The sequence below is a fragment of the Notamacropus eugenii genome, chromosome 2 (assembly GCF_028372415.1).
Source record: "Notamacropus eugenii isolate mMacEug1 chromosome 2, mMacEug1.pri_v2, whole genome shotgun sequence".
Classification (NCBI taxonomy): domain Eukaryota; kingdom Metazoa; phylum Chordata; class Mammalia; order Diprotodontia; family Macropodidae; genus Notamacropus; species Notamacropus eugenii.
The window spans coordinates 18,631,433-18,655,327 of record NC_092873.1 but is presented as its reverse complement, the minus strand read 5'-3'; the positions used below and the strand labels follow the sequence as shown (position 1 = coordinate 18,655,327).

The 23,895-nt window shown below is 52.3% G+C and overlaps 2 protein-coding genes across 3 annotated transcripts; both read right to left on the bottom strand.

The window, feature by feature from the left end:
* Window positions 1-4,695: 4,695 nt before the first annotated feature.
* On the bottom strand, window positions 4,696-13,894 carry TSGA10IP (testis specific 10 interacting protein). 2 transcript variants are annotated; one of them, XM_072639149.1, is made up of 9 exons: window positions 13,711-13,894; window positions 13,168-13,295; window positions 12,717-13,085; window positions 12,309-12,475; window positions 11,555-11,684; window positions 8,241-8,405; window positions 7,015-7,114; window positions 5,542-5,666; window positions 4,696-4,872 (listed from the first exon to the last, which is right to left on the bottom strand). In XM_072639149.1, exons 1-9 carry the CDS (start codon window positions 13,876-13,878, stop codon window positions 4,809-4,811), a joined length of 1,416 nt encoding a protein of 471 aa, XP_072495250.1. In that variant the 5' UTR covers window positions 13,879-13,894; the 3' UTR covers window positions 4,696-4,808. The 2 variants fall into 2 exon arrangements, with proteins under 2 accessions (XP_072495250.1, XP_072495249.1); XM_072639148.1 differs by having other exon boundaries at window positions 12,630-13,085; window positions 13,711-13,893.
* A 5,547-nt stretch (window positions 13,895-19,441) lies between these two features.
* On the bottom strand, window positions 19,442-23,824 carry DRAP1 (DR1 associated protein 1). The gene is made up of 7 exons (XM_072639151.1): window positions 23,556-23,824; window positions 23,135-23,207; window positions 21,712-21,805; window positions 21,215-21,334; window positions 20,179-20,269; window positions 19,891-19,979; window positions 19,442-19,670 (listed from the first exon to the last, which is right to left on the bottom strand). Exons 1-7 carry the CDS (start codon window positions 23,595-23,597, stop codon window positions 19,571-19,573), a joined length of 609 nt encoding a protein of 202 aa, XP_072495252.1. The 5' UTR covers window positions 23,598-23,824; the 3' UTR covers window positions 19,442-19,570.
* Window positions 23,825-23,895: the final 71 nt, after the last annotated feature.

Genomic DNA, 23,895 nt, shown 5'->3' with positions numbered 1-23,895 from the left:
AACTGAGCAAAGTCATACTGAGGGAATTAAAAAATGAAAGTGGAAAGAAGACCACAGAGAGAGGGAAAAGAGAAAAGATTTGCAAAAATGAATAAAACATTCTTTTCTTATATATAGACACACATATGTATAGAGAGAGAAAGGAGAGCTGCTGTGGAGGCAATACAGTGGTAAGGGATTATAAACTTCCCTTGTGTTCATTGATTTAAAAAAAGCATTCCACTAGAATTCCACTGGAGTAAAAGCTTCCTGGACCCCCCTACCTCCCCTACAGGCTACTGTTTAACTAGGTGTATCCTATCTCTACATTAAGCTCATTCAAGATTCTAAGATGCATCAACAGAAATAACCCTATTCAGTGGCTCTCTGGTCAGAAACACCCAGTGTGGCATAAAATAGGCAGATGTGTTCTTGCCTCAAATATTTGCCTTCCTGATGTTGATCCACAAAGAGTCCTTTGGAATGGTGAGGTCCTTTTGACATTCCTGTTTGAGAGTGACATGTTGATTGCATCGAACCAAAGACTTTGCAGAATCTCCTGGAAGAGATCTTTTAACTATCTAGAAGAATTTGATCTGTTCGCTCATCCAGGAAAGATCAAGTAGGCGAAGACAGGGTATTGCTCAGATTTTGACATACATCTGGATTGGCAATCTACAGGGCTTGACCAACAGGATGTATTTCTGAGATAAACAATAAATGCACCATGAGCTAGATCCAGATTTGAAAAGAAAAAGGAAAATTAGATTGCTTTTGGGAAATTGCAAGGTTCTTTTACCAACTGATTGGTTCCCATAATAGCAAAGGGTCAGTCTTTTTAACATTGGACCAATGCTGCTGTATCACAACAAGACCTGAAAGCCCATTGTCTTTGAAGAACTAAACATTAGTATCACATCAGGGGCACCAGAAGAGCACATGGTAGGCACAAGCAGGCAGGTGACATCTAACCAACAAGGGATCCCAAGTAACAGTGGTAAAGGACATCAAAGAATTACATGACAGATGACAGGTATATGAGGGATACCTTCCACTGGATGGAAGGTTTTCATTTTTTTCCACCCACTTAATAGTACTGTACTTCTTCCAGTTACATGTAAAGAAAGTTTTCAACATTCAATCTTAGAAGAATTCGAGTTCTTTTTCTCCCTCCCACTCTTTCCCCCTCCACAAGACTGCATGCAATCTGATATAGGTCATGCATGTACAATCATATTAAACATATTTCCACATTGGTCATGTTGTGAAAAAGGAATCAGAACAAAAGAGAAAAAACCACAAAAAAGAGAGAAAATCCTATATTTTGATATGCATTCAGATGCCATAGTTCTTTCTCTGGATGTGAATAATAACATTTTCCATCATGAGTCTTTTGGAGTTCTCTTAGATTCATCGCATTGCTGAGAAAAAATAAGCCTATTAAAGTTGGTCATCGCACAGCGTTGCTGTGACAGTGTACAAGGTTCCAGTTCTTTTCACTTCATATAGCATCAGTTTATCTAACTCCGAGTTTTTCTGAAATCTGCCGAACAATAGTATTCCTTTACATTCACATACCACAACTTGTTCAGCCATTTCCCAGTAGATGGGCATCCATTTCCAGTTCTTTGCCACCACAAAAAGAGCTGTTATATTTTTGTACATGTGGGTCCTTTTCCCTTTTTAATGATCTCTTTGGGATATATTGCTGGATCAGAGGGTATGCACATTTTTTTTAGTCCTTTGGGCATAGTTCCGAATGGCTCTCCAGAATGGTTAGATCGGTTCACAGCTCCATCAACAATGCATTAGTGTTCCAATTTTCTCCAGCATTTATTATGTTTTCCTTTTTCATCATATTAGCCAATCTGATAGTTGTGAGGTGTTATCTCAGTTGTTTTAATTTGCATTTCTCTAATCAATAGTGGTTTAGAACATTTTCTTCATCTGAAAACTATTTGTGCAAATCCTTTGACCATTTGTCAATTGGGGAATGATTTGTATTCTTATAAATTTGACTCAGTTATCTACATATTTTAGAAATGAGATCTTAACAGAGACACTGGCTATAAAAATCATTTCCCAGCTTTCTGTTTCACTTCTAATCTTGGTTGTATTGATTTTGTGCAAAACCTTTTTAATTTAATGTAATCAAAATTATCCATTTTGTATTTCATAATGTTCTCCTATCTCATTTGGTCATAAATTCTTCCCTTCTCCATAAATCTGAAAGGTAAACTATTCTTTACTCTAGTAATTTGCTTGTGATGTCACCCTTTCTATCTAAATCATGTATTGATTTTGACCTTTTCTTGGTATACAGTGTAAGATCTTGGTTTTATGCCTAGTTTCTCTGTACTATTTTCCAGTTTTCCCAGCAGTTTTTTGTCAAATAATGAATTCTTATCCCAGAAGCTGAAGTCTTTGGGTTTAACAAACAGTAGATTACTAGTCATTCACTACTGTGCCTTGTGCACCTAACCTATTCCAACTGATCCACCACTGTTTCTTAGCCAGTACCAAGTAGTTTGAATGATTGCTGCTTTATAATACAGTTTTAGATCTGGTATGGCTAGGCCACTGGAAGGTTTTTTACTGTGCTGGATGGACCCCTTGTGGTGAACTTTTGGGAGGATCTGGACAAAATGTGTTGCCTGGGATGGACAGGCTACCTTCTGTATTGTTGAAGAGAATACCCAGATCAATGAACATTTAAACATTCCCAGCATGAACTTAATAACCATTGCTTTATTTTTTACATAAACCCTCTTAAGAGCTTCCTCTGAGGGTTGGTAGAAATTATGACTGCATGTTAGGTATTTCTTGTGTTGGCCAGTGCTGGAAGATTTGTTCTTCTGGTACCCAAGAAAGGAAATTCATGGTCCTATGGCCAAATTGGCCCAAGATCCCACCTCTACTCAGAACCTTCTGGGACTGCTCCTTTCACCAACGATGAAGTCTGACACTTCCCAGCTTGGCAGAATTGGCCAGTGGATGTACTGATGAGAGCTAAGCACTACTTAGAACCAGCTTCATGAAGTCTGCCCTTAGTGCAGGGAGGGTTAGAGACATCCTACCATCTGGAATCTTGTTTCAATCATTTTTTGTTAATGAAATTCTGTGGTAACTTACTGATGGGCTCCCTGCAAGTGCTGTGGGAATGCTAAATTCAGAGCCAGATGACAAAATCTCAGTGCCCTATCATAATTGCAGCTTAGCCAACTTTACCCCCTGCCCAGATTTAGGCATTGGAGGAAGAGGTTAGTGAAGGTCAATACTGCCAACCATCAGTAGCATAATTAATACGTTATGAGTAGGACATGTGGACATATGTTTTGTGTGACGTATAAATACTTCTCAATGGGTGAGAGAAGAGAATTTAGAAATAAAAATAAATGAAAAATACATTGTGAACATAGCTTGCGTTTGGAACCCTAAGACCCAGATTGTGTGGTTGGTGACAATCTGTGTCATAGGCTCAGAAATTTATAGCAGGAAGGAACTCCATCCAGTCTAACCCCATGATGTTACAGATGAGGAAACTGAGACCCAAAAAAGTTAAGTGACTTGACTGAGATCACAGAGCTCACAAAGTGGAGCTTTTTTTGAGGCCTAAAGGGTTCTGAGCATCGATATTACCGTATTTCTTGCTGGGGCCTTTGGACAAGTCACTTGACTTCTCTGGGCCGCTGTTTCCTCCTTAGAAAAAGAATAAGTTTAGTCTACATGGTCCTACTGGGTCTGCAAGATCTCATCTCTACACCCTCCTTATTGTCTGTATGTTCCTGTGCTGACCACCAGCCCAGCCTACTTCTTTGCCTGATGAAGGGTCAAGGAGAACTCTGACCTTTTAAGGCCAAGTCAGATGGCCTCCCTCAAGAAGCCGTCCTTGATCCTGCTGGCTGGTCAAGGACCTTCACTTCAGATCATAGGCTTTGAGCTCAAAGGGGACCACAGAGGACTTCAAGTCTAACTGATATAAGAAATCTGGGGTGATTTACCCAAACTCATAGAGCTACTGTCTGAAGTGAGATCTGAACCCAGGTCTTCCTGACTGCTATTTTCATACACCCATAATGCCAACCATGTTCTGGGATCCATTAGGTGTGTGGTTCCTTCTTAACCCTCTACTGGTCAGTCAGCCCTTGTGAGGGCAAGGACCCTATTGGCTGTCTCCTTGGTACCATACACAATAGGTGATTAATATATGAATTCAGATGGCTCTATGAAATTCACTGCCCCCCCTGCAATATTTTTTCCTAAATGTCTTTTAATGGAACCCAGTGGAACCAAAGGGTATCTCTTTACTTTTCTGTGACTCAGTACAAGATCCCTTTGCCTCCACGTGCCTCAGTTTCTTCCTTTATAAGCCAAAAAGGACCATCTCCTCTCCTAAGGGGGATGAAGATGAGAGGTCTCTGTGGCTGTGTAACTCTGGGGCCTTAAGGAATTTAAACATTGGTGTTAAAGAAGTCACTCGTGGGGAGGGAGTTCTGTATTTCTCAGGGCTGGGGCTGGGCAGGGTGTACGCCCGGTTCAGGACAGAGGGCTGAGGAACATTGAGGATGGCCCTTCTGGCTCTGACACAGACCCCAATGCTTCCATCTGGATTCAGCATCCCCAGTAACCATCAATCATCTGTCATCGCTGCTCACTTCCCCAGACAGACCCCAAGGTCCCACAGGCTCTGGCCAGGCAGGAAAGCAGACACTGGGCTTAAATACAACAATTTCATTTTCTTTCTCTCTGTCTTTCCCATTCAACCCTGGACTGGGAGTAATGCTCTCCCCATACTAGGCTTGCTGACTTCGGGCAGCATCCAGCTCTGTTCACTCCATGCCCCACAAAGGCTGCTCCACTCGGATCCTGGACAGCTTCCTGGTCTTTGAGGACCTGGAAAGAGACAGAGGGATGTTCTTTGGCATCCAGGCTCCCCTCAGGGTCTACCTGGCCTGGGAGTTGCCTCCTTAGAGCACCCCTTCCATCTGGGCTGGCAGAAGAGACCTCATCTACTCCCAGTCTGTAACATGAATGCAGTAGGCTGGATGGATTGGCAATGCTGTGGTGGGCTCCCAGTGTGGAGGCCTCCTCTTTCCTCCAATCAGCATCTCAAGCACTTGGAAAGACCCTGCTGCGCTAAGGACTGCAGATACAAAAAGTGGCAAAAACTAGTCCCCCTGCCACGGAGCTCACCATCTAGTAGGAGAGACAAGAAACACCAAAGTGTGCAGACAAGATATGCAGGATAAACTGGGTGAAATCTGAGGTTAAAGCCCTAAGATTAAGGATGGGGAAAGGCTTCTCACCAAGGGTGGGATTTTAGCTGAGACTGAAAGGAAGTCGGAGAAGTTTGGAGGTGAGGGGGGAGAGCCACCTGAAACCAGTCAGGAGGTGGAGTGTGGAGACCAAGAAAGCATGGCTTTTTAGACATCCAGAGCAGTTCTAATCCTACCAGCTGTGTGACCTTGGGGAGGCCTCTCTCTAGGCCTCAGTATGCTCCCCTGTAAAATGAGGGGCTTTCTCTAGATCCTCTAAACCTCTAAGAAAAGCTCAGGTTCCTACCTGTGTTTAAAGGGGATTTCCTCAATCTCATCCTTCAATGCTTCAGCCAATACCTGCTCCTCATCCAAACCCAGGGCCGACAGCACCTGGGAAAAGCGTCTGTTCACAGAGAGCCGTGCATTGGCCTGTCAGGGAGACAAGAGTCCCTAAAACCAGTAGCAGGGATGAGAGAGATGGGGCCCCCCTCCCAGTCAGGAGGTTGTACAGATGGAGACACCCTTGCCCAGTCCAGGGGATGCATGGAGGAACTCCTTGGAGGCAGGAAGCAGGCTCATTTTAGCAGAGTGCCTGCTAGGTGTAGGCACATAAAGGCTTTTTCCTGGATGGATTTCACTGATTGATTGATAGAAGGATGGGTGATGGTACATAGAATGAACAGAGCTAGGAGGGCTCCATTCCCTGGAGTAGGCTCCTGTAGGGTTGGGCCTTGAGTTCCATGGGAGGGGGCTATTCTTTCCTTTCCCACTAAACTTACCCTTCCCCCTTCTGTGTCTGTCCCTGGCATCCCCATGGACCCTGTCACTCACTCTCCTCACCTTGGGGTTCTCACCCTTCACAGGCAGCCAAAACCACCTCCCCAGTGCCCTCTCCTTCCCTTTAGTCCCATGGCCACACCAGAGGGCAGGCCTCACTCCCACCCACCTTTGCATTCACCTCCTAAAGGGTGACTTCCTTCATTCCCCTCTCCAGTCCCTGGACCCTACCTTCCTCCTCTGTAAAACAAGGGAATTGGAGTAAATTTGCCTCCTCTAAACCTTGGGACCTCTGCCAGCACTGTCTTCTGCTTCCAAGGCTCCAGAGGCTCCCCATTGCTCCCAAGGAAAAGGTCAAAGGCCATGTGGCACCAAGCGGCCTTTCTGAATTGATCCATGGTTTTCTGCCTGCCCTCTGCACTCTAGTCTAAGCAGACTAACCTTGGGACTGCCAAACTGCCCTTGACCTTCATACCTTTTTTCCAGCTTAGCTCACACTGTCCTCTTTGTCTGGCACGCCCCCCCTTCCCTTTCTTTCATGTTTCCATTCCTCTCATCCTTTAAAACACAATTCAAAATGTCCCCTCCTCTAGGAAGCCCTTCCCCTTTCCCAAACAGATGAGGAAACTAAGGCAGGGCAGGTATGGAATGGTGATGAGTGGCATTGTTAGGGAGAGAGCTTATCACTGAGATGGGAGCTCACTGGAATTTTGGAGTATTTGTAACGTATCCCCCAGCTAGGTGGTAAGTTCCCTGAGGAGAGCAAAGATGGTCAGTCCCTCATCCTGCAGGAGGGCTCTGCACACAGCAGGGGCCTAATCAATGTGCATTTTGTTGATTTGGGATGACACTGGGGAGGCCTGGAGGTAAGAGCAGTGAGGATATGGGGGAGAGAGGGCAGCAAAATTGGGAAGATCTGCTTTGTCCTGACTCCAATCCTGCCAGGTGCTGAGGGAGGGAGGACAAAGCTGGCGGCGCCCAGCTGAAGTGGAAGCCATACCTGCATGGCCTGCTGGAAGAGGAAGGGGCGGCTCTGCACCCTGTGATGGATGCCCTGAAGCTCAGCCTGGTACTCTGCCAACCGCTGCTTCTCCTGCCGCCTGGCTTGGGGAGATAGGACAGGGTTACTAGAGGTCGGACTCAGCCTGAAAACCCTCTGAAATGACCCTCCTAGCATAACCAAGGGCTTGGCTAGGTTCTGAGGATGCCCCCAGTGACCAGAGATGCTAGACTTTGGTCCCTGACCAAAAGATGAAGCCAGGGTCACATGGCTAGGAAGTCATATCTCCCCACTTCTGACATCTGGGTGGCACAGTGGGGAGAGCCCTGGACCTGGAGTCAGGCAAGCCTGAGGGCAATTATGCAAATGTGCCCTCAGATGCACTAGCTGTGTGACCCTGGGCAAATCCCTGAACCCATCTGCCTCAGTTTCCCCTGTGTGATATTGTGAAGCAGTTTGCAGGCCGTAAAGCACAAGATCAACCCTAGCTACTCTTACTAGTGCTACTGGGCGACTGTGCCTGCGGAAAGGCAGCACTTTCCTAGCGCCAGGCAAGTCAGTCAGTCTGGAGACCAGTGACCACATTTTATTTCTCTGTTCCCATGCTTTCTGCACACAGTGATGTTGGTGGGGTGAATGAGTTGTGGGAAGGATGCACAGATGTGGAGTCACACACCCTGGAGTTGGAGCTTCCTCCCCCTAGCTGTGTGGTATTGGGCCAGAAGCTGCCTCCCTCTGGGCCTCAGTGGTCCAGAATCAGGTGGACTCTGGAGCGTAGCCACGGGCCTGCTGCCACTGTCCTTGCACCACCAGGGCCCAGCTGCTGGGGGTGAAGTCGCTATGGCCTCCCTGACCCATCCAGATCTAGAGCCAGCTCAAGCCCTCTCCTCCCCTGGCAGCCTTTCCTGCTCCCTCTGCCTGCACTGGTGCCCCCTCTGCCCACACTGGTGCCCCCTTTGCCAGAACCTCCTGAAACTTCTGCCTTGGCACCCTGGCCTTTAGCAGAATCAACGTGAGGCTTCCCTGAGCAGCTTCCCGCACATCTCCTGCTCCCAGCTCCTGGCTCCCCAACCAAAGTGGGGGGCCCCTCTCCATACTTGGTAGGGGTGGGCTCCTCTCTTCTCCCCATCTGCCCTGGTGCCCCACACACAGGCTTCTGCAGGGACCAGCTGTGCCCCCACCTTTGGGGAACCTCCTCCCCGCCCCCCCACCACAGGGGTGGGCACCTGAGCTCATCAAGCCTGCGATGGGTGGCCCCAGATCCCTTGGAATGCTCATAGGCTGCCAGGCACCGAGCCACCTGCTTCTGGACCCGCAGCTCCTGAGCCCGGCGCTGCCCTTCCCTGGCCAGTGCCTCTCGCTTGTGGAGTTCCCAGTCCAGCATCAAGGTCCTGGTGAGAGGGGTGGGGATAAAGTGAGTTCCTGCCAGAAGACAGGCAGCCACCCCTCTAATCCCTCCCCTCCAGATGCCCCCTTGTAGCCTCAGCATCAAGGTTCAGAAAGGGGAAGGCCTTGAGGGGCAGTTGGGGAAGAGAAAGCTGGGCTGAGGATGGATGCCACCTGACTCTTGGCCAGGGCTGTCTCCACAGGACCCACATTTCCTTTCTTAAGTCTGAGAAGAGGTGGCAGGGTGTGCACCCAGGTGGGGGCCAGGCAGGGGCATGTGATGAAGCCAAGACCATGAGGGAGAATCACTGAGGGCCACAGTCACAGGCAGATGGGAGCATGGGCAAAGATGGGGTCTAAGGGGAGCAGAGCTCAGAGTGTGAAGTGGAGATGGGGCAAAGGAACAATTGGACTCTGCAATTAGCCCACCTGCCCCCCCAACCCCAAGTATCTGCCTTCCCCTCAGTTCAGCAGCCTCTTAGACTTCCTTCAGAGCCCAATTCATGGGCCTCTGTCTTCAGGAGGCCCTCACAGAGGTGGTGACTCATTCAGGAGAATAGAAGAGTCTGGAAGTAAGGACCTGGCTCCTTCCCTGCTGCCTGCACGGAGGCCCCAGCCTTCCCCATTCACACACACACACACACACACACACACACACACACATACACACACACCCATACCCCCCCACCCCAAAACCCACATACCCACACCCTCAACACCCCCACACACACATAGATACCACACACACATAATATACACATACCACATACCACCCACAAACCACACACACACACACAACACACATAACACACACCAACTACAAAGCACATACACCACATACCACACACATACCACACACACAACATACGCACACACCATCCACTCACACACATCACATACACCACATACATACACACAGACACATCCCCTTTCCCTCGATCCTGCAGTCCCCTTGAGCCAGCATCCTCCATTTCTCCCTCTCACTGTTGTAATTCTAGAAAATGCTATTGATTGTCTCGGGCTCCCCTTCCTCTGGACCTCAGCATTCCAGCTTCTGACTTCACTGAGCTGAGGCTGCCCTGTCCAGGTTCCCAGTGAGCTCTTCCTTCTCAGTGTTCACCCTTGGGTCCTCTCTGAAGCCTCGGACACTTGACCACCCTCTACTCCTCCACCTTCTCACTTCTCTGGGCTAGTGATATACTCACTCCTCTTGCTTCTCCAACATGCAAGGTCTCTGTCTTCATTCTTTGTTGCGCTAACATCCCAGCCCCCCAACTGTGCCCTAATGATGGGGACATCCCAAGACTCTTCTCTTTTACCTTCGACTCTCTGAGTGAACTTATCCATTCTGTGGGTTCAGTGACCCTTAGCTCCAGGCCTAGGCTGTCCCCTGAGCTCCAAGCTCCCATTAGTCATTTCTAACTGGACATCCCTGGGCCCCTCAAAGTCAACACACCCAAAACATTGTCTTTCTCTCGAACACACCTCTCCTCTTGTCCAGAAATCACCGTCCTCCCAGTCACCCCTGAGTCATCCCTCTCTCCTAGCTCCCACAGCCACACCCGTCCTGGCCCTTATTGCCCTCCCTGTCCCAGGTCTCTGCCCTCCCCTCAGAAGTCTCAACAGCTGCCACCTGCCTCTAGGATCCAATACAAACTCTTTGGTTTGGCCTTATAGTGCCCTGGCTTTGCTTCCTAGGCTTCCCCCATGCCAAGGTCTCCCTTCCCTGTGCTTCACCCATGCCTACCACACAGTTCTCTCGTCACCTCCTCCTTGTGGTATTTCTAGTTTTACTCAGATCTTTTCCTAAAACCCATTCCCCATGAGGCCTTTCCCCACCCAGCTAGTGCCACCCCCCATTACCTTGTATTTTCTTTCTAAATAGTTTGTATTCAGTTGGATTTGTATGCTACCCTCCTGCAGAATGTGAGTTCTTTGAGGGGAGGGATTGTCGTGGTTCTGTCTCCTCATAGCTGGGCATATAAGAGGTTCTTAGTCAATGCTGGCTGCGTTAACTGGCTTTAATGGTAGCTTTCACTAAGGCAGGCAGGCAATAAGCACCTAGAAAGCTCCTACTATGTGCTAGGCTCTGGGCTAATAAACACTAGGCATACCAAAAAAAGGGCCGAAAACAAAATTGAAATATACCACTCCTTCGCCTCAAGGAGCTCCCAGTCTAACCAGCAATGAGAGCAGACTCAGGCCACACAGATTTTGAGCTGAAGGAGACCTCAAAGGGCTCAGGAAACTGTCCACTAGGTTCACGTTGGTCATGTTAGCTTGGCCACGCCAAGCCCCAAGGGTCTGGGGCGCTTTGTGAAGTCTATACAGTGCTTTGGCCCGCGTGTGATCCAGGCTGAGCCTCCCCCCAACCGTCTAAGGCAGATATTACTGTGTCCATTTTACAGATGGGGAAACAGGCTTCCACCATCACCATGTTCTAATGAAGTCCAGTGGGGCTGCTCAGCACTGGGGCACAAGGACCAAACCTATTGTGAGCCACTAAGGGTCTGAGATGGGAACTGGACTGGGCTCAGGACAGTCTTCGTTTCCTTCTGCCCTGCTGTCTGCTTTCCTCAGGTGCAGGGGGTCCCCCAGCCCAGCAGTTCTAGCTCATCATGTGAGCTTTGCTTTGGTTGCAGAGCCCACCAAGTGAATTCCTTCAGAATTCTGAGGCCTCTAGCCACAGCATCATGACCCTGGTGCAGCTTTTGGATGTCCATCAAGGGACTGCTAATGGGCCCAACCTCCGCCCCAGAAGGGCTTGGGATTTTTAGGGTTTAGGACCTGGCTAGGTGACCTTGGACAAGTTACTCTAGGTCTCTAGGGTTCAATTTCCTTAATTATGAGATGAGAGGGTAGAAGGTCTCTTCCATCTCTGTCTACACTATTGTCTTTTCACTCTGCATGTGTGTGTGTGTGTGTGTGTGTGTGTGTATGCATGTGTACCTATGTATTATAGATGACAGGTGGTAGAAAGTGAGTCTGTGATTCAGTGATGTAGGAACCGCCACTGTGGGCGTATTATACCTCTGTGTATAACCTGAACCTGTTGATGGACCAACCAGTGAAAAGTCTAGACAGCCAGTGAAGGAATGATCTAGGGGAAGGCACCCCCAGCCCAGGGTAGGGGATGGGGGTGGGGGACAGGTACCTGGTGGCCTCTCGTCGCATCTGGAAGGTTCTGGTGGTGCCACCAGTTGTCAGGAAGGGCTTGACATCCTCCCAGGCCTGTACCTTCTCGCCTTGAGGATGGGTGGTATCCTGAATTGGCCACTGGGAGTCTGACAACAGAGGAAGAGAAGTCAGGAACCCCTCCTCACTCCCCATCCTCCCCCAATGCCTTACCCCAGTGCAGAGGGGCCAGGAGGTTCTAAGTAAGGGAGGTATGCAGGTAACTGAGGCTGGCCTCTTAAGCACAATAACCTTTGGAATGGACATAATCCCACAATGTTGCCCATATATCTCTGCTTTCTTAAGCAGGTGGTGCAGCCTGGTAGGGGATATCCCTGGGTTTGGAGTCAGAGATCCTGGGTGTCAGGGCCATAACTCGAAGTCATAGCTCTCAAAGCAAGCAGCACGAAAGGTTCTCAGTTCAACTTTTTGAGACCAATCCCAATAAGTGGTGAAGAGGAGAGCCTCTAACTCAGGACACTGGCCAGAGACTGTGGGAAACCAGGAGGCTACTTCTGGGAGTGGGAAGGCCAGGCTGGGGAGGGACCCCCTAGTATAAAGTGAAGTGGGGGGTGCTGCCTGGCAAATTCTGATTTTAATGTTTATTCTGGCTAATGGGCTGCTCATTCTATCCACTGACACAGTACAAACAGAAGAACCCCAAACTCCTCCTTTGACAAGTGAGCTGAAGGCCAGAGAGGGCTTGGGAGTCATTGGCAGGGGGCATGACTTACTGTAGAGTTCATCTTCCTGTAAGTGTTTCTGCAGAATTTCCATATCTAAGAGCTTCTCTGGGTCCTTGGACTTTGCCGACTTCCTCTGGAATCCTCTGAGGAGGGCGAAACCAGCCAGATGGAGGGCTTTCCACTTCCTCAGCTGGCCTCTCTCATCTTCTCTGCTCCTGGGCACAGGCAGGGAACAGATGAACTTCTTGAAGGCCCTGTCCACTCTCTCCTCTCCCTCTGCTGCCCCCACCCAGCTGTAGTTACCTCCCCTCACCCTGGGCTCCCCCCACCATCCTTAGCCTTTGGGCCCATTTTGCTTGGAACCCCAACCTTTCCTTGGAAGACAGAAAAGAGGGCCAGGTGGTGAGTTCCCTCCTGCCCTCAGGCCACTCCTCCTCCCTGCCATCCTGTTCTTGCCCTTCCAGCTCCTGGCCATCCTGATAATCCTGGCTGTCCTGGCTCTCTTGGCTGTCCAGCTCAGAGTGAAGCCAGGTTTTCAACTGCCTCTTCATGTCCTGACTTCGGGCCTCCATCTTCCAGTAGAGTGGGAAGTTGGCCGGCTGGGCAGATGGGGGCATGGCCTTCAACCGGGATTTCTGGGGAGCCCTGGCAGGGGGCAAGGCTGAGGTCTTGGCCCTCTGGGCCTTCTGGGGGGCCCCCTGAGGTTGTTGGGTCTGGTGGGAAGAATTGGAGGAAGGCAGGGGCAGGCTCCGGCCATCCACCAAGAAGCTCTCCCAGGCCCACTGGAACGGGAAGGAGGGCTTCCGAGGAGGTGGTGGGATGAGGCTGGGGATGGGGAGAGAAGCGCCAGTCAGAATGTCAGCCTCCCAGAGCCCCGGGTCACCTCCCTGCACCCCCAGTTACTCACTCTTCAGCCTCAGAGGGCTCATTCCTCTTCTTGCCTTTGTTAGATGCGTCTTTCTTTCTGGTATTCCCAGCACTCCGGGCCCGAGGTCGGCCTTGGATCAGCACCCCATCTCCACTCCCAAAAGCACTCTAGAGGGGGGAATGACGGAGCCCCAGTGAATAGCCAGCATCCCTGCCCAGCACAGACCAGAACAGCATGTGCCCTGCATCCCACAGGCGAGGAGAGACGAGTCCCGTCAGCGGCTGATGTCCAGAAAGGGGAAGAGCCTTCTTACAGTCAAGCAGAATCTTAGGTCTGGGAGACAATGACATCCTGGGCCTTCTGACTCATTCTGCCCATGTGAATTACCTCATCATACACATGGGAAGCCACAGGACCTAGAGATCCCTGGATTTTCTCAGAAGAAGAGACTGTCACAGATCCTCCCTGCCTTAAAGAGCCCTTAACCCTTAGGGGACCCTCTGCCACTCCTCCCCCTGCGCCTCCGTGGACCAGGCATCCTGTCTCCAAGCTCTAGGGTCTTGGCAGTTAGAAGCCACATACTTGGTGGGCCAAAGGCACCCCAGAAAGGAGTCCCAGCAGTCCAGTGGCTGTTCCCTTTTCAGATGAGGCTGAAGGGACCCGGACTCGGGCATCCTGGTTAGGTTTCACCACAGAGGCAGCCAGAATTGACTGTTGATGGGTTCTTAGCAAAGTATTCTTCTGCCCCATCCCCCTATTTCAGAACTTCTACAAGCCTGGTCCTGGATCATCACTATGGAGACCAACAGGCCTCTGGGGAGGCATGGTTACCTGGCCTGTGAGACCCTGGCTTCTGAGAGCACTCTGGCCCCTGAAAGCACCTCGGGGCAACTGTCCTCCCTGATCATGTCATAATGTCTTGCTGTGTGTCTGGCCATTTGTAGTAGCCTGTACTGTAACTTTTGTGAGGGCAGCATCTGACCGGAACCTGCTCTCTATCTCCTTGAATGGGGTCTTACATAGTAGGCACACCCTCAGCTCAGGAGATTGACAGCCAAAGGAGGAAACTCAGACTCAGAGGAGGTCATGAGCAGTAAGCGGAGGAGCCAGTATTTGAGCCCAGCTCCTCTGACTCCCAGGGTTTCCCATGGCACCGTCCTGTGTCTAAGTGGTGGCTAAAGAACCCTTGCAGTCTAGGGTCAGGGCCTTCCTCTCTCTGGATCTCAGTTTCCCCACCTGTATAATAAGGGAATCAGACAAGATGATCACTTAAGGTCCCCTCTAGCTCCCACACCCTCTCCCTGAAATAGGGATCTTTTTGTTTGGGTTATACTTCTGCCTAGCCTGGGACCCTGGTCTGTCTGGTCTGTCCCTGCTCTCTGAGCTGTCCCCCCCATGGTTACAGCAGCTAGAGGTGTGAGTCCTGGTCTCTGCCTGGCTGGTAACTCTCTATGGAGCTGGGGGTGGGGGGGACTTCAAAGGGGCCCAAGAGGAGGATGAGCAAGTTTGAGTGTACAAAAGGTTTGATGGGGTCAGAGGAGATGCTCTCCCCACAACTAGCTCTGGGAGTCCAAGGTTCTGTCTGGGAAATTGGAGGCTCCCACCCCACATGAGGGGAAATGGCTTGGTATGCACCGGCCTGGATTCCTCCCGTTTGCCCTTGAAAATCCTATTTGCAAGTTTCCAAACGATTCTCAGAGGCACCCAGTCCAGCACCGCATTCCTTGAGGCATACAAATTTTGCTCAGAGACTTCCAGTGATGGGGAGGTCACTACCTTTTTCTTAAGGCTGCCCATGATGCTTTGGGACAGAAATGAGGGTTAGGAAATTAGAGTGAACCGACATCCACAAGACCCAGCTCAGTCACTGCCTCTCATAGGAGGGGCTGAATGAGTTGACCTCTGAGGTCACTTTCAGCTCTGACTTTGTAAGCCTATAAGTCCTGGTCACAGACTCGATACTCCGACCAAGCTGGACTCCTCGATGTTCCCTCCTGACTGGTCACAGGCACTGGCCACTCCTCCTTTCTGATGTCTCCATTCACCTGCTGTTCCTTGAACAAGCCTCTCCATCTCCCGACTCCAGGCATTGTCCCCCATGCCACAGACACTCTCCTTATCTCCACCCTCTGGCTTCCTTCTCCAGGAAACATCTCTCCATGGTCTTTAATCTTGGACCTTCCCTCTGGGGTGGTCTCTAATATAGCCTGTATGTAGCTTGTTTATTCACATGGTCTCCACCCTTAGAGTGGTAGCTCCCCGAGGGCAGGGGCTGGGGTTCTTTAAAAACTCTCTCTTTGTATCATCCTGTGTTTAGCTCAGGGCTTAGTACACAATGGGCTTAATTAATGCAGGTGAACTTGACTTTATGAAATCCTTCCCTTTCTTCACAGGGCCCAGTGCACTGTGGTGTCCCCTTGTGGCCTCTCATCAAGAGACAGTGCAGTGCAGGGCCCAGCAAGCTAGACTTGAAGTTGGATCTGTATGACTCGCTCTGCCTCAGTTTCCACATATGCAGTACGAGGTTTTACGGTCCCTTCCCTCTACCTATGATCCTATCATATAATGAACTCTGCGCCTGCTTCTTCATCTATAAAATTGGGATATGACTATCTTCGTTACCCAGTTTCCAAGGTGCTTTTCCAGAGGAGACTGAGGATCAGCACCCCATGCCTGGAATGTCCTCCCTACCCTGCCCTGTGCAGGCAGTTCAAAGGTCACCTCCTCCTTGAAGCCTTCCCAGATTCCCCCTTAAGGTTATGTGAGTGCCTTTCCTACTGGAGTTTCCCAGTAGCTAAATCAGTTTGGCTGATTTACTCAGAGTCAATTGATGAGACCCCCCTCAAGGAGGCCATTGATAAGAAGAAAGTCCCCAAATATACCAAAATATTCCTAGCAGCACTTTTTGTGATAGCAAAGAATTGTAAACAAAGTGGGTACCCACTGATGGGGAATGACTAAACACAGTGCGGTGCATCCATGGAATGGAATGTTAAATGAGAAACATGGGAAGATGGACATCTATATGAACTGACGCAGAGGCGAGCTGGCAGAGCTAAGAAAACAGCATACGCAGCAATTACAACAGAAATGGAGAGAACTGCACACCAAAATCAAGTGAATGTTGTCAAGCCGAGGCCCAGGAAGCCCCCTCCCCTCCCCTCCCCCTCTGCAGAGGCGATGCTGCGACATGTGTCAACCTTATTGCACGTATTACTCAGTTAGGCTGATTCCCTCCCCCCCTTTTTTTTGTCTTTATAAAATAGTGTTACATGGAATGGTTCTCTGGGTGGGGCCAGGAGAAGGGATACTGGAAGAAATTGTTCAGGCGTATCAGGTGTGTCCAGTTCTCAGTGACCCCATTTAGGGTTTTCTTGGCAAAGACACTGAAGTGGTTTGCCATTTCCTTCTCCAGCTCATCTTACCGAGGAGGAAAACTGAGGCAAACAGGGTGAAGTGACTTGCCCAGGACCACACTGCTAGTGAGTGTCTGAGGCCAGATCTGAACTCATTGAGATGAGTCTTCCTGACTCTAAACCCAGTGCTCTATCCACTGTGTCCCCTGGAGAAATTATGCTGATTCCAAAAATTGACATCAATAAAAACTTATTTTTTAAAAAACAAATCTGTATCTGCCCACAGCATTGCCTCGCCTGATGGCCTTGGAGTGGGTTGGCCTAGGGTGGAGCTGGAGGTAGGACCCCAGGTGAGTCCTTTCTCCTGAGTCTCAGAGTCACCAGCTCTGTAAAAGGAGGGCAGACTGGTGGCCTCTTCAAGTCCTGGCTTCCTGTGATCATCTGAGTTTGCTCAGGACCCTGAGTGCTGGACCATCTACCCCACCTCCTCCATGTTTTTCCTCTTTCCATGGGGAGAGAGGGATTCCAAATGCCTAGTGTCCCAGGGTGCTGGGATCACCTACTGCTTCTGCTTCCTTTGGGCAATGAGCCAGAGTCAACTCTTGGGATGCCCAGGGAGACTGTTCCCCGCACACCTTCAGCTCCTACAAAGCTGGAGCCTCTCTTGACTCCTGGAGTCGATGGGATGAAACTTCTAGAAGCCAGAAGGCCCAGCCTGTAAACATGCCTGATCTCTGTAGGCTCTGCTTGCTTCCACTTCCCTCCACTCTGCCTCACTTTCTCCTCCCTTTTCTTCTCATCAAGCCCAGTACTGCTGGTACTGAGACCTAGCTCAAGTCTCACCTTGTCTAGGCAGAAGAACCTCAGGACATTGTGAGCCCAGAAAGCTCTTGGGAACCTATGAAAATGATCTGGGGTTCTTAGTGGACATTAAGCTCCAAATGACCCAATAACGTGAGAATAGCCAAGAATGGCAAAGCAGTCTTAGGTCTTGTTAAGAGGCATGAACCCACCTGGAGTCTGATCACATGATGGCATCAAATAAGTGGCCTCTAAGACTCCTTGTCGCAGAGCCTTAGGATACTCTTTGGGTTACATTCTAGGCATCAAATCTTATGACCATGCTGAAGTGCACAGAGTCCGGGAGATGGGGTGGTGGTAGAGGGGTATAAGTGGGGCAGGGGGTGGGCGGCCAAGATGCTGAAGCATCTCAATAGCATGTGGTATTTAGATCATTTGGAAAGCCTAACTTGGAGATTCTGCCACACTGAGCGCAAAGGGGCTCTATGCAGAAAGTGTGTGTGTGTGTGGGGGGGGTGATTAAACTATATCTAGGATGACGTGCCCAGTGATTCCTGCCTCACTCCCCTGGTTACTATTAACATGTGAATTTCAGCAGACAGGACCATGTCCATAACTCACTTTGGGAGGACCTTTAAGGGACTGCCCTCTGGGAGGAGGCTGGAAGAAGGGGAGCCCCAGAGAGCTTTGGGTTACAGCCACCTTCTACTTAGGGGTCAAGACAAATGGACGGAAAGTGGGAAATGGAGTTGTTGGGACCTAATCTGACTAAGATGCTGCCCATCTCCATGACCTACCCTTCTCTTGACCAGTCACTGGGATGAGAACAGTTGCTGCCTTATGGTGGTAGAGGGAGAAATATTAGGACATTTACAATGCTTTGCAAACCTCTGAAGGCTGTCTGCAGAGAGCAGCTACGACCAGTGTGGCTACATGGGACATTTGCCTTGACATTTCACATCTCTGGCCTCAGTTTCCTCATCTGTAATAAGAGGGGGTGGCCTAGATGTTCTCTAGGGCACTAACAGAGTCAGTGCAGGTGAAGGCCCAGAACCCAGCCAGCTCCACTCCTGGGCTTTACCGACCTGTGGGGATAGGGGTATTTTCAGGTCTTGTTTAAGTATCTTGAAATAGAAAGGCCTATAGAAACAAAGGGCAGTGGGGTGGGTGTTGTAGGGTGGCCCCTCCCGCTCCCCATCTGCATACCATAAAGCCCACCCCTCCCCAGGGTGGGCACTAAAAGTTATTAAAATCCCTCTTCCCTTACTGTGTGTGTCCTCAGGGCTTGGCCCAGAGCAGTCACTTAAAGATGAAGCTCCTGTTTTCCTCCCTTCACCCCAAGCTGGGTCCCTGGGCAGACAGGTTGGGGAGGGGGAACAAGGGAAAGAGCAGGGGAAGACAGGGTCTTCTGTCAGGGTCTAGATCTACCCATCAACCCTAACAATTATGTTCAAAACTGCCCTCCCATTTCCCCTCGCCATCTTCAATCGGGCTTTAGCTCTGCATGGGAAAGAGTAAAAGAGCTGAGGCCAGAGGACCCAGGTTCAAATTCAGGTGATATGTGACCTGGAACTGTTTCTCTATCTGTAACATGAGGAAGGGGCTGGCCTGGACAATGGGCAATGCTCTCACCTTTGTCCTCTCACTGTGCGCCATCACATACCTCTGGTTTTGACCTCTCTGGGGGCAGGGGTGTGTGTGTCCAGAGAAGCCTTTGTACCCCTATATGCTGACCACCACTCTTAAGTCACTGGCATCCAAAGAGAAGTTTTGCTGGGACCCCTCAGTGACCCTCAATCACCGGGCCAGGGGTAGGGGCAGAGAAGTAGAGAGGAGGGTGGGCTGTCTGGACTCCAGTGACCCTGACAGACTCCAAGGCAGGGCAGCCAGGGAAGGCGAGGCAGCACGAGGATCCTGGCCCTGGGCAGCCCTAGGGGGTAGCCACCTTGGCTTACAAATGAGGAGGTGGGTGAATGGGCTGAAGAAGCGTTTGAGCCAAGGTTCCAAGGCAGAGGGCAGCTTGCCCACTCTCCAGGCACACTGGACTCAATGGCCCCCTTTTACAGATCAGGAAAGTGATGTCTATGGGAGAAGGGACTTCCCAAACATCTGGGGGGAGGCAGGACAGAGGAGGGGGCCAAATACTCAGGAGCCTCTTTCTTTTTAAAAATTTTTAATAAATTTAAGAAGGCCCTCCCCTACCCCCTACCTCACCCTCAGCCACTAAAATTGACTAAACGAGGGTGGAGGGTGGGAGGAGGGGGGGGAGGGCCAGGGGGGAGGGCCTATGAGTCATAATCTTCTTCTTCTTCAACAGCTGTAGGGGCAGGGGGTGCTGGAGGGAGAGGCAGGGTGGAGGAAAAGGGGAGAAAAGGAGCCGGAGGGCTGTGGAGCAGAGAGACAAGAAAGGAGAGAGGCTGTCAGATTAACTGCACAGGCATCCTCGAGACCAGAACCCTAGAGAACCATGGGTGCTGGGAGGTTGGTGGTATGGACATTACAGACAGGTACTGGGTTGAGCCAGATCCCCTCAACCCCCAGCCTGAGCCACATTCCCCCCCACCTACAATGCTCCCCACTCCTGCCTCCAGGTCGCCAACCTCACCTCTGGAACTGGGCTGTGGGCCGGCTGGATTGGGGTGGGGGCTGTGGCATCTCCTCCTCCCCATCTGTCTCTGTGTCTTCAGAATCATCCTGTGGGACGAATCACAGAAAAGGCTGTCAGACCCCCTGAGCTCAGGGAGAAGGGGCCATGTTGACTGCCCAGGTATATCAGGCAGGGAGAGGAGAAGGCATTGATGGCCTCCTCTCAGAAGCCTGGGGCTCAGTCACTGGACAGACCTAAGGGAGACAGGTCCTGTCCTCAGCTGACAGTCTGATGGGGCTAGCTCACCTCCTGCTCCGAGTCTGTCCCAGACTGCTTCTTATCTTTCCCCTTTCCTCCAGCACCACCGTTTTTCCGGCTGCTCCCAGGCTTCCGGCCCCTAGAATTAGAACCAGAAAGGCCCTTAAAGGTTACTTTAAAAGGTGGAAACACCAAGGGGACAGCAAGTACCATGAGTAGTCCCACGGACATTTATGAATGCGCAAGGTTACAGGGGACACAAAACACCAGGGTCTGACTTCAAGACGTTTCCATTCAGCTCGGCTGTGAGGCTCGAATGAATCAGGCCAGGAAAGCCCTAAGGTGCTTCTTCACAGTGGCTTTGAAACCTTCTTATTCCCAAGGGACCCAGGACAGCTCAGACCTTTGGTCAGAGAGGTATGAAACCATCCATACCCTTTGGACTCATCTACACCACTGAAAAGAACACACTGTATACAAAAGCATCCACAGCAGCTTGCTTAGTTCTGAACCCAAAGTGGAGCCCCTCATCTGGGAAAGGGCGGAACAAAGTATGACGTGAGTATAATGGGATACCATGTGCTGTGAAAAAAGGGACTCTGGGAAGATTTATATGAACTTAAGAAAGGAGGAGAATCAGGTGTGGGTGGGCTTCAACAGTGCAGCAACTGGGCAAGGGAAACTGGCCGGACTTCAGTGAAACCATAAAGAAAGGAAGCCTCCCTCCCCCTTTCCTCCCTTCACCGAGGCAGAGGTGCACAGGTCTGGAGTGCTGTAGGTTCCCAGACTTGTAAGATTTGATCGCGTCTGCTGATTTTGTCTCTTTAAAAATGTTATCTGTTTTATGGGACATTTCTTTGGGAGGAGGTGGGGTGGGGGGATGCCCTGAGATGAACAGAGACAGACAGAGAGATCTGGGGCTTCACAGTGCCTGGCACACGATAGCAAGCTGAATAAATATTTTGTGACTGTTCCACTTTGTATATGGTGCTGGTTAGATTTTGGAAATATTTTCTCTGAAACACAACACCTTGCTAGGGTGGGTCAGAGGAGAATGGGGGAATGTCCTACTGTAGCCCCTTACCTTCGGGTTCCTTTCTCCCCATCCAGGTGATTGTCTTCTCCATCTCCCTGCATGTCGGGCACGGCGGCAACCAGGTCCTTCAAGAAATCAAACTTCTGCTCCAATTCAATACATTGTTTCCTAGGATGGGAGATAACAGGGGCTGAGCTCCTCCTTCAGGCTCCAAAGGAAGGGGGACTTGGGGGTGGGGGGAACTGAAGGGCAACAGAAGCTCTTGGGATGAAGAACTGGAAGGGGCCTTAGGAGCTTTCTAATTTAACCCCCTAATTTTACAGCAGAGAAAACTGAGGCCCAGAACAGGTTTGGCTGAGGTCAGGGGCAGAACAGAGATTCCAATGTGGGTCTTTTGATTCTGAATCAGATGATCTTTTCAAAGGTGAGGGAGGCAGAGGGAAAGGGTGAGGGTGGGGCAAGAAGGAGAATGGAAATGTGTCCTATGGGACCAAGGGGGAAGCCAGAGTTGGGGAGCAGAGTGGGGCCTCCCTGGCAGGACTCACAGGTGACAAGTGGTCATGGTCTTGGCATTCCGAGACTGGGTCACTTGACAGGCTTTCTTGAGAAGGGATTCCAAAAACAGTTCTAATGCCCTGGCTGAGGAGCTGGTCAAGAAAAATCAGGGAAGCCTGACGGAGCCCTGAGCCCCTCAACCCTGGCTTCCTGAGCCCCCAGCCCCACTGTCCCCGGCCACCTGAGCCCCCAGCCCCTCTGCCCTCAACCTCCTGAGCCCCCAGCCCCTCTGCCCTCGACCTCCTAGCCCCAGCCCCACCGTCCCCGGCCTTCTGAGCCCCCAACCCCTCTGCCCTCGACCTCCTAGCCCCAGCCCCACTGTCCCCAGCCTCCTGAGCCCCCAGCCCCACTGTCCCCAGCCTCCTGAGCCCCCAGCCCCTCTGCCCTCAACCTCCTGAGTCCCTAGCCCCACCGTCCCCGGCCTCTTGAGCCCCCAACCCCTCTGTTCTCAACCTCCTGAGCCCCCAGCCCCTCTGTCCTCGATCTCCTAGCCCCCAGCCCCACCGTCCCCGGCCTCCTGAGCCCCCAACCCCTCTGTTCTCAACCTCCTGAGCCCCCAACCCCTCTGCCCTCAACCTCCTGAGCCCCCAGCCCCTCTGCCCTCAACCTCCTGAGCCCCCAGCCCCTCTGCCCTCGACCTCCTAGCCCCAGCCCCACTGTCCCCAGCCTCCTGAGCCCCCAGCCCCTCTGCCCTCGACCTCCTAGCCCCAGCCCCACCGTCCCCGGCCTCCTGAGCCCCCAGCCCCTCTGTCCTCGACCTCCTAGCCCCCAGCCCCACCATACCTGACCTCCTGAGCCCCCAACCCCTCTGCCCTCAACCTCCTGAGCCCCCAGCCCCTCTGCCCTCGACCTCCTAGCCCCAGCCCCACTGTCCCCAGCCTCCTGAGCCCCCAGCCCCTCTGCCCTCGACCTCCTAGCCCCAGCCCCACCGTCCCCGGCCTCCTGAGCCCCCAGCCCCTCTGTCCTCGACCTCCTAGCCCCCAGCCCCACCGTACCTGACCTCCTGAGCCCCCAACCCCTCTGCCCTCAACCTCCTGAGCCCCCAGCCCCTCTGCCCTCGACCTCCTAGCCCCAGCCCCACTGTCCCCAGCCTCCTGAGCCCCCAGCCCCTCTGCCCTCGACCTCCTAGCCCCAGCCCCACTGTCCCCAGCCTCCTGAGCCCCCAGCCCCTCTGCCCTCGACCTCCTAGCCCCAGCCCCACCGTCCCCGGCCTCCTGAGCCCCCAGCCCCTCTGCCCTCGACCTCCTAGCCCCAGCCCCACTGTCCCCAGCCTCCTGAGCCCCCAGCCCCTCTGCCCTCGACCTCCTAGCCCCAGCCCCACCGTCCCCGGCCTCCTGAGCCCCCAGCCCCTCTGCCCTCGACCTCCTAGCCCCAGCCCCACTGTCCCCGATCCTCCCCGGCGGCCCAGGATACAGATGATGACTGGCACAGCCGCCGCCACCTTGCCGATCTCCTCGTCCGTCTGCATGATCTTCTTGATTCTGGCCTTGGGGTGGGGGAGGCAGAGATCAGCTTCGAGGAGGGGTACCAGGGCACCCCCCTCCGGAACCTCCATCATCGAAGGATGTCCGGGCGCTGGGCCGGGGGAGAGGGCGGCCCGGTGGTGCAGCGGGGACGGGAGCGGGGACCGCTGGGGGCCCAGGTGTGGAGCGAGAGCCGGGGGAGGGGCAGGGGCCGGGGCGGGGGTCCCAGGGTGGGGAGGAGCTGGGGGAGGGGCCCCCGGGATCCCTGGGCGGGGCGGGGTGGGACCCGAGGGAGGGGGCGGCTACGGGCCGGGCCAGGAGGGCCCAGACGGGGCCGGGGCTGGGGGCGGCCGCGGGGGCCGGGTCCTCACCGGTGGGAAGCGCGCGTTGTATTTCTTCTTTTTGCTCGGCATCTCGTGGCCTCCTGCTGCCGCCGCTGCTCTCGCCGCACCTCGGCCTCGGCCCTCCGGCCCCGGCCCGGCTCCGGCCCCGGCTCCTCGGGCTCCTCGGGCTCCGCCGCCGCGGCTCCTCCGGCTCCGGCTGCGGCCCCACCCGGGTCCTAGCGCCGGGCCTCTCCGGCGCCTCCGGGTCCTAGCGCCGAGCCGCCGCTCGCTCCTCCGGGTCCTAGCGCCCCCGCCACCGCGGACGCTCCGCCCCGCCTCGCTCCTCGCGGCCGCTTCGCTCCGGCACCTCTCCTCCTACAGACCCGCG